Source organism: Vicia villosa, linkage group LG1 (genome assembly GCF_029867415.1).
Source record: "Vicia villosa cultivar HV-30 ecotype Madison, WI linkage group LG1, Vvil1.0, whole genome shotgun sequence".
Taxonomy (NCBI): Eukaryota; Viridiplantae; Streptophyta; class Magnoliopsida; order Fabales; family Fabaceae; genus Vicia; species Vicia villosa.
In genome coordinates this window covers 12,338,792-12,355,794 of record NC_081180.1, presented here as the reverse complement: position 1 = coordinate 12,355,794, position 17,003 = coordinate 12,338,792, and the positions used below count along the sequence as shown (strand labels likewise).

Genomic DNA, 17,003 nt, shown 5'->3' with positions numbered 1-17,003 from the left:
TCACCTAAAATATAAAATAATATAAAACAATATAATATAAAATAGATAAAAAAAAAGGAAAAATCAACTAAATAAAAATGAAACCAACCAATCAAACAGTGACACAATAGATAGCATTTAATGTCAAATGAATATGGTGGCTTTATTTTTCAAAAGGACAAATTTACCCATGAAATTTGAACGGTTTTAGTTATTTAATCAGAGGGCATTATCAGTACTTTACTTTTTATATATTATAATAAAGTGTAATTATCAGGTACTTTACTTTTATATATTATAATTATAATAGATATATATTCTTTTAATTTCTTAAGAGAATTAATGGGAATTGGAATTGCATGAATTTGGGCGGTAAATGAACCTCCCCTGTTTTTCTCTTTCTCGCATCCATTCCTTTCCTCACAATGCGGGAGACTCACCATCACCATCACCACATCTCTTTCTCCGCTCATTCATTTCCTTCACTCTTCTCTCCTCCTCTCAATTTTTCACTTTTTTCAAAATCAATCCCAAAAAACAACAATTATTTCCATCAATGCTATGCTTTCTAAATTCCAACAATGAAATTCACCAATTTCTGAAAAGGTACCCCTCAATCCATTTTCTGAACAATCAATTAACAATGTATCATTTATAAATTGTTTATCTAAATTTTCCGGATTAATGGTGTATGATTCATGGCTTTCTTTCAGGCCAATATTTTCTAGATTGTGAAATATCAAGTAATACAAGAACAATATGGGTGTTTCTATGAGAGATTTGGATCCAGCTCTCAAGGGAGCTGGACAAAAAGAGTATCCTGCATAATGTATTATATTTTTTATCCTTGCATTAATTCATTTTAAATTATGTAGCGACACCTCTGAAAAAGGCGTGTCGTGTCAGGGTCGGACATTGCACCGAAACTTGTGATTACACTTAATTTATTATTTTTTCAAATTATTACCGGTGTTGCAGTGTTGGTGTCGGTATTGTTTTCGGTGTGTATGTGCTTCATAGATTTTAAATGACAATCACATAAAGACTTTCGCAATTTCGGTTAGTATAGGTGTTGCCGATTGCGGTCATCACGGTGTGAATTAACCATAATTTTCTTGTTATCATAAAACGGCACCTTCTGATACCATTTTGTCGCGACTGTGTTTGCGGTAACAGACTGCTTTTTAAAACCTGTGAGTGTTTCATTTCGATTCTATGTTTGTACTTTTTTTGAGGCTTTTGCATTGTTCTCCTTAACCATATATAGTGGACTTGAAATATGGCGGATTGAGAATTTTAATCCAGTTCCTATCCCACAGTCTTCTTATGGAAAGTTTTTCAATGGAGACTCATATATTGTCTTGAAGGTAAGTCATGTGTTCTTTATAATTTTTCATTCATTTGTATAATGCTAGCATCATGCAGGTATTTTTGTTCTTATCACGATATTTTGAATTGATATGTAAAATAATATATGATCAGTTTTAGTTTTGTTCGCTTTTTCTTGCTGAAACATTCAACATGAAAATTCTATGATTTTAAGACCTGCATATGCTAAAACAAAGACCAGTGTGAGGCTCCTACTAGTACGGGGTCTAGGGAGGACTAGATATGTACTGTCTTATGAACATATATTTGACCTTGTAACGCCTCTTGATTTTCAGTATAAGAATAAAGCTTTGCTAAGAAAAAACTGATTGATTTTTGCATAAATTCAGTCAATTTCTCAAGGGCTGTTGTTGCCTTGTTGGATAAGACAAAATGATAGGGATTATTGATCCATCTAAAGGTCTATACTATTGCTAACTCATTTTGTTTCCTATTTTGCAAAAAAGGCCTATCCTGGTTGAAGGAATCCATTCAAGAAATTAAAATGTTATTGAGTTTATGTGTATTATTTCTTTTGTCTTCTAGAAATAGCAGCATTGTTCCAATTTCAGTTATGGGACTAACACTTTCAAAAGGGAAAACCCAAAGCTTAGATATTTACACTGCCAATGCCAAGTCCTTTGATTGTCGTCATGTATTAAGAAATACAACGGAAGAGAAATTGAATTATAAAATAATTCATAATAGGAATGTAACTCACCCGGGTTAGTTTTAGCTTTAATAGGAAGTTTTGTTTCCTCAGGCTTCTGACTTTTGGGAAATATAGTTTATTAGATCTTTGGGTCAAATTTCAACCTGTATCACTTATTAAGGGAAAAATTCACATTGTTGCTTTGGTTTTTGTAGATAATGTTAATCCAGTAGTTTATAATTTTTTTCAGTTTCCTACACTTCCTTCATAGTAGTTTGCGCAACAATGTATATCATTATATTAATGTTTTCTTTTTTACCTATCATCTTCATATAGACAACAGCATCAAAAAGTGGTGCTCTACGCCATGATATTCATTATTGGCTTGGTAAAGACACTAGTCAAGTAAGTTTTGCTGTTTGTATATTGGCATCCCCTTTCATCTGTTTTTGGTTCAATATTTGATATAGTTTTCCCATTTACCATAAAATAGGATGAAGCTGGTGCCGCAGCCATCAAAACAGTTGAGTTGGATGCAGTTCTAGGAGGACGTGCTGTTCAGTATCGTGAAGTGCAGGGTCATGAAACACAGAAGTTCCTGTCATATTTCAAACCATGCATTATACCACAAGAAGGTGGAGCTGCCTCTGGTTTTAAGCATGTTGAAGCTGAAGAACACACGACACGGTTGTTTGTATGTAAAGGGAAACATGTTGTGAATGTCAAAGAGGCAAGTTTGATATTATTCCCATGTTATTGATTTGTTGAGTTTTGAGACTTGATCATTATTAGTATACACAATTATACAGATATCACACATATGAAAACATTAGTTTCTACATTTTCATTAAATATTTGTGTTGGTTATAGGTTCCTTTTGCTCGATCTTCGCTCAACCATGATGATATTTTTATTCTGGATACCGAGTCAAAACTATTCCAATTTAATGGTTCCAATTCATGTATTCAAGAAAGGGCTAAAGCATTGGAAGTTGTTCAATTTATTAAGGATACCTATCATGATGGGAAATGTGAAGTGGCTTCTATTGGTAAGTTTACTAGTATATTCATATGTTCTAAAGGCCATTTCTTAGTATGACTAATTGGATGTTTACACTTGAATTTCCATGAAGAGGATGGAAGGTTGATGGCTGACTCTGAATCTGGAGAGTTCTGGGGTTTGTTTGGTGGATTTGCTCCTCTTCCACGTAAAACATTCAGTGATGATGATAAGACAATTGATTCTCATGATCCAAAGTTGCTTTGGTAATATGTTCTTTCAGTTTTTCAATTGGTATTTTTATGCACATTTACACTGTCAATATATTCCTTTACTTTTTAGCAATAATATTTAGATGCAACTCATTAGTGTTTGAGCATGTTTGTAATCTCCTCTTTCACTATTGTTTTTGTTTCCCGTTAATGGAAAAATGTTGTAAATTTTTAGCTGGAAGATGCATATATTGATAATTCATTTCAGAGGACTTGAAAAAAATGCTAATTGTTGCGACCTCTACACTGATGAAATTATATTGAAACATTAGACTCTAAAATGCTCTACTTATAACAAAATTATAATTTGTCCAGTGTTGAAAAAGGGAAGGCAGAGCCTATTGAAACTGATTCTTTGACAAAGGAATTGCTGGACACCAATAAATGCTATATTATAGATTGTGGATTGGAGGTGTATGTTTGGATGGGAAGAAATACCTCTCTTGATGATAGGAAAAGCGCAAGTGGAGCTACAGATGTAATTTTTCTTCTTTGTTTCTTGTTATGTGGAGCATTTGTTTGGAGTTTTAATGACTATCGGGTTTCTGCTGGCCAAAAAACAGGAACTAGTCCGTAGCACCGACCGGCCAAAATCCCAGATAACACGTGTAATTGAAGGATTTGAGACAGTGATGTTCAAGTCCAAATTTGAGTCTTGGCCTCAGACATCTAATCTAACAATGTCTGAAGATGGTCGTGGCAAGGTAGCAGGTGAGTTTTAAATAAACTTTGATATGACTAGGTTTCTTCAGTTCAGCATCATTTGCCAGACTGTTATCTTATTCTAATATCGTGTCTTGTTTATGATGTCTAGCACTTCTTAAACGTCAAGGATTAGATGTCAAGGGCCTCTTGAAAGCTGATCCAGTAAAAGAAGAACCTCAACCCTACATCGATTGCACAGGGCATTTACAGGTACTCAAATATATTTTATACCAAATAATTCATCAAAACTGATATCTCATGATGCAACTTTTATCGGTATTATATTTAATTTTTCAGTGGTCTTAAGTCTCCTATGTATTTTATTTTTCATAGTGGAGGAATCTTTAGAATCCCAATCACTATATCCTCAGAACTCCACCCATATCTCATTCTAAAGATGATCATCAAAATGAGAAGCTTAAATTCATAAGAGCTATATTCTATCAAATGCTTAGAATAAGCAGCATGAAACTTCATTGTTCCTATACGGAATGGATGTATAGATATCAAACTTATGATTCTTGCTTTACTCGATTTATCTGCTAACTATTAGCCCTTGGGCAATTTTTTTATCACAATGATTTTTTTATTTAAATAAGATTTTGGCCCTATAGTTGTTTGTATCCATTTGTCATCGGTCTCTACTAGACATTGGTCCTTAGTCCCTACATTTTCACTAGTTTGGCTTTTGCTCCACACATCGAAGTATCGGTTCTTAATCATTTGGTTTTGTTCATATTGTTTCTACTCATTAAGCCATGGTTCCCTATTTGTACTGTTTCATAAGCATTTTGTAATGAATATCTCTTGAGAAATTTCTAAAGACCTGTTCTGCACTTATCCCTATTTGAATGGATTGATTTGTGATTTGAATAGATTTAATTTCCAACATTTTTTCATTTGCTTCTGTTGTTGAAAAGCGTTATACCATAACTTCTTAGGTTTGGCGTGTGAATGGTCAAGAAAAAAAGCTTCTTGCAGGCACTGACCAGTCAAAATTTTATAGTGGAGACTGCTTCATCTTTCAGTATTCATATCCTGGTGAAGATAGGGAGGAATATCTTATAGGAACATGGATTGGACAGAACAGTGTTGAGGTGAAGAGTTTATAGTATTTTATTCTAGTTCTTCCTGAATGTGTTTTTATATTGATTTATTCTATGTAAAAATCTCAAAATCTGACTGTAAAGTATTTGTCAGAAGCCGAAAAATGCTAGTGAATTATAGATTATCAATTTAATTACATCATACACAACATTGATGACTGTTTTGGGACCATAAGTGTTGAATAAATGCATATGCTATTTGGTCCTGTTATAAAATTGTACTAACCTATATTTCTCACAAGCTTTCTTTGTTGAAATTAGGAAGAAAGAGCCTCAGCTCATACACTAGCAAGCAAAATGGTCGAGTCAATGAAGTTTCTGCCATCCATGGTATTTATTTTTAAATTATTATTTTTAATTTGGTAGAGATATTATTTCTTCTAATTTCTCATGTCCGAACTGATGTTATCCATGTTTAATTGATTGAAGGCTCGTATTTATGAAGGCAATGAAACAATTCAATTTCATTCCATCCTCCAAAGCTTTATTGTTTTTAAGGTTTGTGGGATTCTAGTATTGGTGTAACTAAGAAAAAACTATTTTATAGATACTATTTTTTCCTTGAATGCTGGTCAATTATTTCATTTTTCTATCAGGGCGGACTTGGTGATGCATACAAGAATTACATCGCCGAGAAGGAAATTCCGGATGAGACATACAGGGAGGACAGTGTTGCATTATTCCGCATCCAAGGCTCTGGACCAGACAATATGCAAGCAATACAAGTTGACCCAGTATGTCGTCTAGTCTGTTTGTAGTGGCCATTCTATCCACTCATTTTTGTATGAGCAATTTATACTAAATATAATCGCCATATAATCACTATTTTTCTTTTCATTTTCTTTTGTGAACCAGGTTGCTTCCTCCTTGAATTCCTCTTATTTCTACATACTTCATAGTGAGTCCATTGTTTTTACTTGGTCTGGAAATCTTACTACTTCAGATTACCACGAACTCGTTGAGAGAATGCTGGATTTAATAAAGGTCTGTTATGTTCCAAGATACTTAAATGTGAAGAATTCGAATAGTCCAAACAAACACCAGAATTTTTTATTTTTGAAATTGACGAATATGTCTACGTTGAACAATTTTATAAGTTTGCATGTTAGATATGATAAGGAAATATTTAAGAGCTTATTTGACACGCATTCGTATAAATGTTTGAAAAAACTTACGAAAATAACTTATACATAAGCTCTCACATGCTAAATGTTAATTAAGTCGTTTAGCCAAATGTTCCGTAACATGCCATTGGATGAGATATTGCACGCCATTGAATGAGAAATTGCATGCCATTGGACTATATGCCACATTACTCAGCCCAGAAATTATGCCTATTTTAAAAACATCATTGTTTATTAATCAACACATATACTTGTCAATTGTCTGCAGCCGGATTTACAAGGCAAACCACAAAGGGAAGGTGCAGAATCTGAACAGTTTTGGGAACTATTAGGAGGAAAGACAGAATATCCCAGTCAAAAGATTGTGAGGGAAGCTGAAAATGATCCTCACCTATTTTCATGCAATTTCTCACAAGGTAAGGACCAATTTCTTGTTAGCTCGGTAGTTTTATGTGTTATTCACCCACCTGCACCCGTCTCTTTTCCTGAAGGCAGATAATGACTGACTTGTTTACGATGGTTTCTTTCCCTACCTGATTGACCAACATGCAGGAAATTTAAAGGTGTGTACACCCACTGATCCGTTTAAATGCATTTTTTTTTAAATATTTTGAGTTATGTTGGTCCCATGTATGAAGGCAATGTTCATTTACAGGTGACAGAGATACACAACTTTTCCCAGGATGATTTGATGACAGAAGATATTTTCATCTTGGATTGTCACTCTGAAATCTTTGTGTGGGTTGGCCAGCAGGTTGACCCCAAAAGTAGATTGCAGGCTCTACCAATTGGCGAGGTATAGATGGTTTTGCTTTGGCTGGAACTTATAAAAATTCCATTATTTGCATTTTTTATCATTAGAACACCATTAAACATTTTAAGTGCAAGTATGGCAGAGTTTTTACTAGAAGGAATATTTTTTAAAGCTCGCAAATGTCTTTTATTCCATAGAAGTTTTTCTGAAGTGTAGTGTGTAATTATTTACTTATTCTTTTGGAATTCTACAGAAATTTCTTGAGAAAGATTTTCTCCTAGAAACAATATCTCGTTATACTCCAATATATTTTGTCATGGAAGGCAGTGAGCCGTCTTTCTTCACACGCTTCTTTAAATGGGATTCTGCGAAATCTTCAGTAAGTCTTACAGGGTAATAGCATAGTTATATGACTTCAAACAGTCTTGAAATTTTGAAAACTGAGAGTTCCTTTTTTCGGTAGATGCTGGGGAACTCGTTTCAAAGGAAGCTTGCAATCATGAAAAATGGGGGTACTCCACCTTTGGTTGTAAGTCATCTTTTCTATGCTTCCTTTAGAGTCTTGAATATTATGTTTGAATCCATGTGTCCGAATCAGACCCCACTCGCCTCTATTTATAGTAATAGCATTCAGAATAAATGCTAATTGGCATGACATTCGAGATTTCTGAGAATCAAATTGATTTTTATAAATTATAATTGCCTTTTCCGAAAAAGAAAAAAATTTATACTTATAATTTATCACAGACCAAATAGGTCTTATTTCAAGGACAGGTTTGGACTGGACCTCCACTCCTTATTGTATTTGCATTGATCTCTTTGGTTGATACATTTTCAGAAACCCAAAAGAAGAGCATCTGTATCTTATGGGGGAAGGTCTGGTGGCTTGCCAGAGAAATCACAACGCTCCCGCAGTATGTCTGTTAGTCCTGACCGGGCTCGTGCGCGAGGAAGATCTCCGGCCTTCAATGCCCTGGCAGCTACTTTCGAGAGCTCAAATGTTAGAAACCTTTCAACTCCACCTCCAATGATTAGAAAACTGTACCCAAAATCTAAGACACCAGATTCAGCATCACCAACATCTAAATCTTCATCCATATCTCACATTACTTCTACTTTTGAACGACCATCAGCACGAGGAAGTTTGTTTCCTAGGTCACTTAAAGGTACGAAGTAGACGAGCTCATTAAGATTTTATTTTATGCTGCTGTTAGAATTTGTTCTTTTTATAAAATATGCTTATTAATTTCTCTGGTCTGCTATGATTTGAATGGATTACAGATACCTCCAAATCAAACCCAGAGACAAATAGTGACAACGAGAAATCTCCGATCAACAGAGAAGAATCTCTTACTATACAAGAAGATGTAAAAGAAGGTGAAGCTCAGGAAGATGTAAAAGAAGGCGAAGCTCAGGAAGATGTAAAAGAAGGTGAAGCTGAAGATAATGAAGGTCTTCCAGTATACCCATATGAAAGTGTTAACACAGCCGCTACCGATCCCATGCCAGACATCGACGTGACTAAACGAGAGGTATACTATAATGACAATGTCAACATATAACCTTGTTCTTTTGTTGTTTTTCCTCCATTCTTTGCAGGTGTCAAGATTTCATTTTGATTCTGACTTGTTTGAGGTTGGTGCATGCAGGCTTACCTGTCAAACGACGAGTTCAAAGAGAAACTGGGGATGGCCAGGAGCGAATTTTACACGTTACCAAAATGGAAACAGAACAAACTCAAAATGGCTGTTCAGTTGTTCTGAGTCAAGTATACTTAACCACATGTTTTTCTTTGTAGTGGTTTGATGTATAGGATGATTTCTTTTGTTCATAGCTGCTTGGTATTAATATTTTGATGGGAAACAAGGGCTGTTGGTGTGCTTGTGTTTTTGTGGTTCCTTGTTAATCATTTTTGAATTCAAAATATTTCTGGTGAAGCAATTGAGCTTTGCAATACCAAAGTTGTATTGATAGTTGAGGTATAAAGTTTGTACAGCAGAGTGTAAAAGCCACTCAATTCATTATTTATTTTGGAAATAAAATATGATTCTTTTAAGTTAATCTTCAAATTCCCTTTGTTTCATGTCAACATTTTTCTTGGTTACATGTATGTTGAGCAACGCGGCGTCTCTCATCAACATGCTCAATCTTTTTGCTTCAGTTCAATCTGCGGTTAGTGGCTTATTTTTTTATTTTTTTATTTATTTTGTTGCAAGGACTGATGCAGCAGAGTTGCACCAGAGATACAGAAAATGATCGTGTTCTGTTGTTCTGGTGCAACTGGCTAAATGACGAATCAGACTGAACTAATAGCACAGTGCCATTTCGTCGGACATTGCAATGTGAATTGTCCTAAGACAGTTAAGATTCTGAATAAGAAGGAATCATTTTGATCATTGCATTTATAGTAGTATCTATCTCAAAGGCAGAAAAACGTTTGACACCTGATTTCTCATCTTGTGATCTGTATCGATAAAGTTTACAGGTGGGAATCTAATATACGAAGCCATATGATTTAAAAGTTTAAACTTTCTTCTTAAATGTGTAAAATAGAATGAGGTAGGGTGAAAATTGAAGTTTGTTACTTGTTAGTTGAGAATGATCAAAGTACTTCGCCTGTTTTCATCTCCTTGCCTAAATTTTACCTTTTAACTACATATTACATCAATATTTTCTGACAATAAATATTGTAGAGGCACAAAAATAAATAAAAAATATAACATTGTAGAGATTAAAATGGACCGAAGGTATAGATATTATGAACTGAAGGTATAGACATTACGACTCTTTCATCATGGTACATTTTGAAAGGCAAGTTTATTATGTCCCTTATCCTTCAATTCAACAAGGTAAGTGAGGCTGGTGTGTTGCAATCAAATGAAAATCATTGGGTCATATTGAAGAAAATGATTGTACGAAAGATGTTGCTTATCAAGTTGATGAAATATCACAAATTAATGTGATTGAAGTTGAATAACTTACAAGTTTGTGTGATAACGTGGTTGAGGGTCAGCATGTTGATGCGTCTATTTTGTTGTCGACAAATAACGTGGATGGATATAATGAAGAGTTAGAATCCGAAGAGAATGTTGAACCAAGTGAAGATAATGAAGATTAGGAGGACATACAATCTGAATAGATCAGTTTTTTAAATAATGTGTATCTATCATGCCATTAATATGCTCAAACTAAATAATACATATTATGTATCTATTTCGTCTTTAATATGCTCCAACTAAATAATACATATTGTGTATTCTATCTTGCATTTAATATTTTTATTATTTGTTTTATATATTTTTTTAATTAGATAAAATGCCATCCCGTCTTGATAAAGGTAAAGGTACTAAGAAAGGGAGCATTTAACTTACCACCCCCTTAGTTGTATATGGGCATTCCCCTAAAACGTATGAAAAGACCATAATAACTTTGTTCAAAGTTTCCACCAATTTTTTTGAAATCTCTCGGGCGATACTTGAAATTTCAAGCTCATACCGAATATTCTTAGTAAAAGTGAGATTTTTTTCGAAAATTTTACTAGAAAATTTGAAATTTTCATGAGATTTTACCAGATATTTTGCAATTTCTGGGAGATTTTATCGGAAAATTTAAAATTTCCAGGAGATTTTACCAAAAATATTTGAAATTTTCAGTATTTTATCAGCAAGTTTGAAATTTCCAAAACTAGTTGTAACTTACCATAAATTTCAAATTAAATACCAAAAATTTCGTACATACCAGAAATTTCAACATAGTACCAGAAATTAAGTTTGGAAACGTTATTTTTTTTTAACAAGGGATAATTTTGGTATTAAGAAAATATGGGGGTGTCAGGTTTAATTTTGGGGTGGTAAGTTAAATGCTCTAAGAAAGGCCATCACGCGAGGATACATATAGTTGAGCTGCCTTTGTCTTTGTCTTATATGTATTGTCCTTTGTCCGAGTCTAGTTAGAGGGCTCAGTTGACTATGCCTCACTCTAGTCAAGGGGCTCAGCTGACTATGCCTCAGTCTAGCTAGGGGGCTCAAGCGATGAGCACTTCTCCATCGCATATATACTACACTTCACTACTCACCTCACAGGATTATCCACCCACATCATTCCAGCCTACACATGTATCCCCATCATACATGTAGTCCGAGGGACCATTCCAGCCTACACTTGTACCCCTCCTATACATGCATTCCGAGGGATCTAGCTTTCCCTTTTACCCACACATACCTCAACCATACATGCCGACTAAGAGATCTAGCTTTCCATTTTCCTCACACATACCCCCATCATTGCAATAAGCATAAAAGAAGTTATTCAAGAGTTATATAAAAATATCAGAAGACTTTTAGACAACTTGTCAAGAAGGACCATAAATTGTATGAAAAATGGTTTGACAAATTTCACGTATGTTTTCTGTTTAAAGTAATTAATTTTTTAACTACTATCTTGTTTTAATTATCTAATAATTTTTTCAATATTGCAGGAGAAGTGCACATGGAAGGTAATAGATGACGAGATGATTGAGCATAATTTTAAGATTAGAGCCTCAACCCAAGTTTCTTACCTGCTTAGGTGTGCCAGACTTTATTGGGAAGAAAGAGAGATTAGGCCTCCATGGATGGTCGAAGATGTATTTAAAAAAATGTTTGCTAATTGGAATTCAGACGAATTTAAGAAAAAAAATGAAAAAAGCATAGAAACGTAGAGCATCTGAAAATGGAGTCACCAATCATAGAGCTGGAAGCATTAGTATTGTCGAACATGTTGAACATATGGTAATTATATTTTCATCCAACTACTTTTTAAAAAAATTATAGGTGAATTCTTATATACCCAACTCAAAAAGTTGGGTAAAGTTACCTTCAATATAAAATGTCTTTGGAAACAACAAAAAATATACTATTTAATAATTAATTAAATAAGATTAAACTAAATAATGCAATGTGATTGGTGAAAGGTACACTACCCAACTTATTGTGATGGGTAGAGAAGTTGTCCCCAAAATTATATTCTATTTGTTATATATTTTTACTTGAAGTTTAAATGTATTAATTATACTAATGCTAAAGGAAGAAAAGAACCTCATTAATGGTCGAGGTTCATGAGAGGACTTATAAGGGGAAGAGATAAAGAGTATATCAACCAACGTGCAAGAAATACTCATGTAAGATGATATTAATGTTTAAATACTTTATTTAATTATTTTATTTTTAAATTATATTGTCTTTAATATTTTTATTTAATTCTTTTATGTGTAGAAGGGGTACCGTACACGGAAGAGAGACTTAATAATTCAACATCCTGAGTTAGGGGCTCTATCGGACCAACACCCTATTGATCCTGCTGTTGATCTTAATCTTTGGATAGAAACAACCGGTGGAAAGAAGCCAAATGGAAAAATTTATTCTACTGGACCTTTAATCCCCAACTATAGAAAAAGGGATAAGTCTTTGTTTAGGAAAATAGCTGACGGGGAAGGGTCGTCACGTCATCTGACATTAACCCCTCAAATGGCTTAAACAATTAGACAGTTAACTCAACAACAACAAATTGAGTTGAAAGAATCATTTAGAGTTTCACAAGAGCAAATAAGAGTTACACAGCAACAAACACAACAATATATGCTCCAACAAGTTTTCAATAGTGGCAAAGATGAAGTAGATGGTGACCAAGGAGGAATAACCGAGAATGAGAATGAAGAAACGAGAGTAGTGAAGACTTTATGAATACATGAATTATGACTTTAAATATTTTTAACTAATTATGAATTTAAGTATTTTTAATTAATTATGACTTTAAATATTTCTAATTAATTATGAATTTAAATATTGTTAATGCATTTAAATTATTTAATATATTTATATTATTATAAATATTAAAATTAATATTTATAATAATAATAATATAAATATAAATATGAATATTTTTTTATTAAATTCATTACTTTTTGTGTTTGTAATTTTTTCAGAAAAACAAAAGCATTGTGAGGTGAATTTTACCGTGCAAATACACATATTACGAGGTGAATTTTAGTTAGTGAACGTAAGTCAGCTTTCTATCAAATTTCATTGACACAGGCTGACGCGCTGTTGTAAAGCCTGAAAAAAATGTTGCGAAGTGATATTAACCTAGCAATGTTGCGGGGTGGTTTCACCATGCAAAAAATTAGGTCTAACATTTTTGTAGGATATTTGTTCTACCTTGCAATAATTTAGTTGCATGGTGTATTTTATTGTTGCGAGGTGGAAATCATCACCCCGCTACTTGAGGTTTTTTTTTTTTTTTTGTAACGAGTAAAAAGATTTAAGTACGATTATGAATAACAAATTAATCTATTGATTTGATAATTTTAGACTTATCATTGATTAATATATCACATTCCCTAGCGGAATCAATTCCTATTGATTATAATATCGATCAAATAAATGTTATCAACACTATGTGAATTATGTTCCTAATTGGTGCATTAAGGATGCCAATTAAAAATAAGACAAAGTTAACAAATAAGCTAAGTTTACACGTGATTAGATTAAAGAACATGTATCGATCAAATTAAATTAATCATATTCTATGAAACTCGAATTAAGCAAACAAGATACACTAAACAAGATTGAAAAGGAATTGAATAAAAGCTGGATAATATAATAACCTCAGAGTCTTGAATAATTTTTGAAACAGTAAATTAACCTCGTAGTTTAGCCGACCATATAATTCTAGTGCTCTTCTTTATTTCGTAAAAACTATGTAAACTTCCCTAATACTACGAATTAACTTAAGTAATATAAAAATTGGGCTCTAAGAGCACCGACCCGAAAAACATATGTTTGACCCCAAAACTAACTAATTTATTTTATTAAGTCTTGAACAAAACGAATTATTTGACTCCTCTAAACTCCTAATTGGCTTCTGATATCAATATGAAACTTGTAGCTTTTTATCTTAGCTTTTCCAACGCATATTGCAATACGGTGGGAGAAATGACTTTTTGAAATATGCGGATAGCAAGAGTCGCCACTGACTTTTATTTTATCCAATTGGAAAGGCAAAAAGAACAGGAAAGACCTTTGAAAGATTTTGAGTTCGGAGGGTAGGTTATACAAAGGGAAGGTGTAAGCACCCTTTGTATCCATGGTTATCCATGGGCTCTTAATTGCTTAGCTCACTTTGTTTGTTTGATTTGTTTGAAAAAGTGTCGTGTGTGAATAGAAAAAAGATTTGAATAAGGACTTTAGCTTGTAAATAAGCGTAGTCTTTTTGAATTGATTTAAAAAAAGGGTGTGAAAAGCATTTTGAAACTTTGATTTGATTATGAGCAAGCAGTTAAGAGCCACCTACCCTAAGTTTGTCTTTCTTGTTCTTTAAGTCTTTCGTTTGAAAGGGCTATCCATACCATAAGAAGGGCAGGTGCCAGGTAGTCCTTTCATTGGATGTGTTCGGGTCATCGAGGGTTATCGTTCGCCATATGACTGTCCCTACCATAAAGAGGGCAGGTAGTCTTTAGGCAAGGATATAATAGTCATTTTAGGCAACTAATGAGGATACCTTAGCAATTGGGACAATCATCATTTAACCGAGGCAACATCGAGGGACGAGATCATGTTTTATCGTAGGCAACTCGAAGGGACTATGATCTTTTATCGGAGGGACTATGATGATTTGAATTTGTAGGCAGCAAGCTAAGGTATCCCTACATCCGAGGGACTTGACTATTTTTGATCGAAAGGCAACATAAGAGAGATTATCTTAAAAGTGTGTGGGTGCAACAATCACGTGAATTTGGTTCAATTCGATTATATTTATCTTGTATAAGTTATTCTAATCCAATTCAAAGTTTGCACTCCCTAATTACTAACCACGCAATAAATAATCGTGCGAAAATTAAAATGCGGAAAGTAAAACCTACGCTATTACAATTTTATGGGTATGAGATTTTACAACAAACACCTGTGGGGGTTTGCGGAAAATAAAGACGGAAATTAAAGAAACTATAATTAATTCAAAAATATTTAAATATCTTGAATCGTCGTCAACCTTCGATCAATCCTGAAAATCAAGAGTGAAAAGAGAAAAAAAAGGATTAGTGTACGAAAGATCTATTTATTATAAACTCGATTAATCATACAAACCCTAATTTAAAATAATTGATTAAAACGAATTATGTAAAACAATTAATTTGATGTTTTAAATAACCATTAAAGTTAATTTATAAAAAGTCGAACGTTCGATTAAATATGATAATTATACGACTTTATTTATTTACATGATTTTTAGAAAAGAAAATAATTAATAATAATGTATAATTACTAAAAACAAATGATTTAGAAAAATATAAGAAATATGCAATTAATTATAAAAAAAAAAAATTAGAAATCTTAGCTCAGGATCAGGTGTGGCGCAGCCTGGAAATCTTTGGTACACCTGTAGACTCTAGCCGTTAGATATGGATTTGGGTGAGATCTAGTGGAGGAGATCTGAGGATGTATTGTGGGCGTGGGGAGATCAGGTGCACAGGATCTGCGATCACCTAAATTGTAAAAATAAACTTGTCACACCTAGGGATCGAACCCAGGTGTCTTCACCCAATAACCAACGTCCCTTGCCAATGAAGCTACATATTTAGCCATTAATATAAACACAAATTAAATAAAATATATGAAACATGATTTAAATGGGAGATTCAAAAGAAAGGTCAAATGTGGGCCTCAACATTGGAATCAAGAACGAATCAGGGCGTGAGAGAGAGAGGGTGGAAAGTCTGACTGGCCATTGAGGGAGAGAGAGAAAACATGGAATGTTTGACCAGCCAAATGTAGTGTCCCACGTGTGATCCACTATCCTCCTGCACTGTTCATCTCCTTCTCAGACTTACCTGCGGAAACGGCTGCGGCCTTAGCTGCAGAATTACCTGCAAGTTGCTATGAGTCTAAAGAGGCCATCGTTTTTCATGGATGAGGCCTGGAACCTTGAAAACGAAGGTTCACCTCTTGTAAACCCTAACAATGGTAAGTATCGGTTTAGGGCTTAGAGCTTCCATGTCTTGCGTCACACCTGCCCTAAAACATGTTATGAACTCAATGAAATCATTAGTTTAGGTTAACATACGATGAAACATGGAAAACGTAAATTAAATGCATATGAACATGAAGAAGGAGAATCATACATTTTAGGGTATTTTAATCACACCTCATGATCCATACCTATCCTTTGACACCTTAGGAGGAGAATGGAACGCTTGGAATGGATTGAAAGTAGCCTGAACTTGTAACACAAATTTCAACCTTCTTTTGAACTTTTTGCACTCTTGAACCCTAGCCTCTTTCACCTATTTTTCGTCCTCTTGCAGTGCTGATGGCCTTAGATATTTATAATGATTAGAATTAGGGTAAATATGAGCTTGGATCTTTGGCCTTTGGAGAAATATAAAATTGATTAAAAAAAATATATGATTTCTTTCTATTTTTGCCTTCAATCTTTATTCAATCCTTTCCAATCCCATTACCATGAATTTTAATTAAAAATAATGATATTTGGATGATTGGATTTGATTGGAAATATTAGTCCTTGATTTGAAACTAATTTTTCACTTTTATAATGATTTATTCATATTTAAATGAATTAAAAATTCAAATAAATGAAATAAATATTATAAAAATAAAATAATTAATTAAAATATGATTAAAAGGCCTATGGACATGTTTGGAGCCAAAGATTTAGGCCCATTTGGTTAAAAACTCAAAATTCCCCACTTTGCCTTTTGTACATTTTCTCAAAATCGCCCAACTTGTGCAAGCCATAACTCGTTCAATTTTTATCATATGGAATTGATCTAGGACTTTTTGGAAAGCCCAAGATGTCCTTTACAGCTTTTTGCGAGCTTCTAGAAGGACCTGTAATATTTTGACTTATATCTCTTTGGCGGAAGCATTTCTTGACCTTGGGCCCAACAACAAAGTTGCAGAGAATAGAATTTCCTTGAGAATGAGCTTTAGTTGGGGAATTTCTGATAAAGCATGAAATACTTATGGCCAGTCAAAGTACAATTGACTTTTG

The 17,003-nt window shown here is 33.7% G+C and overlaps 1 protein-coding gene across 1 annotated transcript; it reads left to right on the top strand.

The window, feature by feature from the left end:
* Positions 1 to 308: 308 nt before the first annotated feature.
* On the top strand, positions 309 to 9,015 carry LOC131601117 (villin-4-like). Its single transcript, XM_058872865.1, has 23 exons — positions 309 to 585; positions 693 to 794; positions 1,247 to 1,346; positions 2,336 to 2,404; positions 2,493 to 2,729; positions 2,870 to 3,047; positions 3,132 to 3,264; positions 3,586 to 3,748; positions 3,834 to 3,981; positions 4,085 to 4,185; positions 4,917 to 5,072; positions 5,343 to 5,411; positions 5,511 to 5,579; positions 5,678 to 5,815; positions 5,937 to 6,065; positions 6,474 to 6,621; positions 6,758 to 6,768; positions 6,861 to 7,001; positions 7,213 to 7,338; positions 7,423 to 7,488; positions 7,798 to 8,125; positions 8,241 to 8,491; positions 8,609 to 9,015. Exons 2-23 carry the CDS (start codon positions 739 to 741, stop codon positions 8,720 to 8,722), a joined length of 2,931 nt encoding a protein of 976 aa, XP_058728848.1. The 5' UTR covers positions 309 to 585; positions 693 to 738; the 3' UTR covers positions 8,723 to 9,015.
* The last annotated feature ends 7,988 nt before the right edge of the window (positions 9,016 to 17,003 follow it).

Excerpts from the sequence above, each read along its gene's own strand:
- LOC131601117 (XM_058872865.1), top strand. The coding sequence starts at position 739 with ATGGGTGTTTCTATGAGAGATTTGGATCCAGCTCTCAAGGGAGCTGGA. Across the intron at positions 1,347-2,335 it reads ACTCATATATTGTCTTGAAG|ACAACAGCATCAAAAAGTGG; the intron begins GTAAGTCATGTG and ends ATCTTCATATAG. Across the intron at positions 5,073-5,342 it reads TTGGACAGAACAGTGTTGAG|GAAGAAAGAGCCTCAGCTCA; the intron begins GTGAAGAGTTTA and ends TGTTGAAATTAG.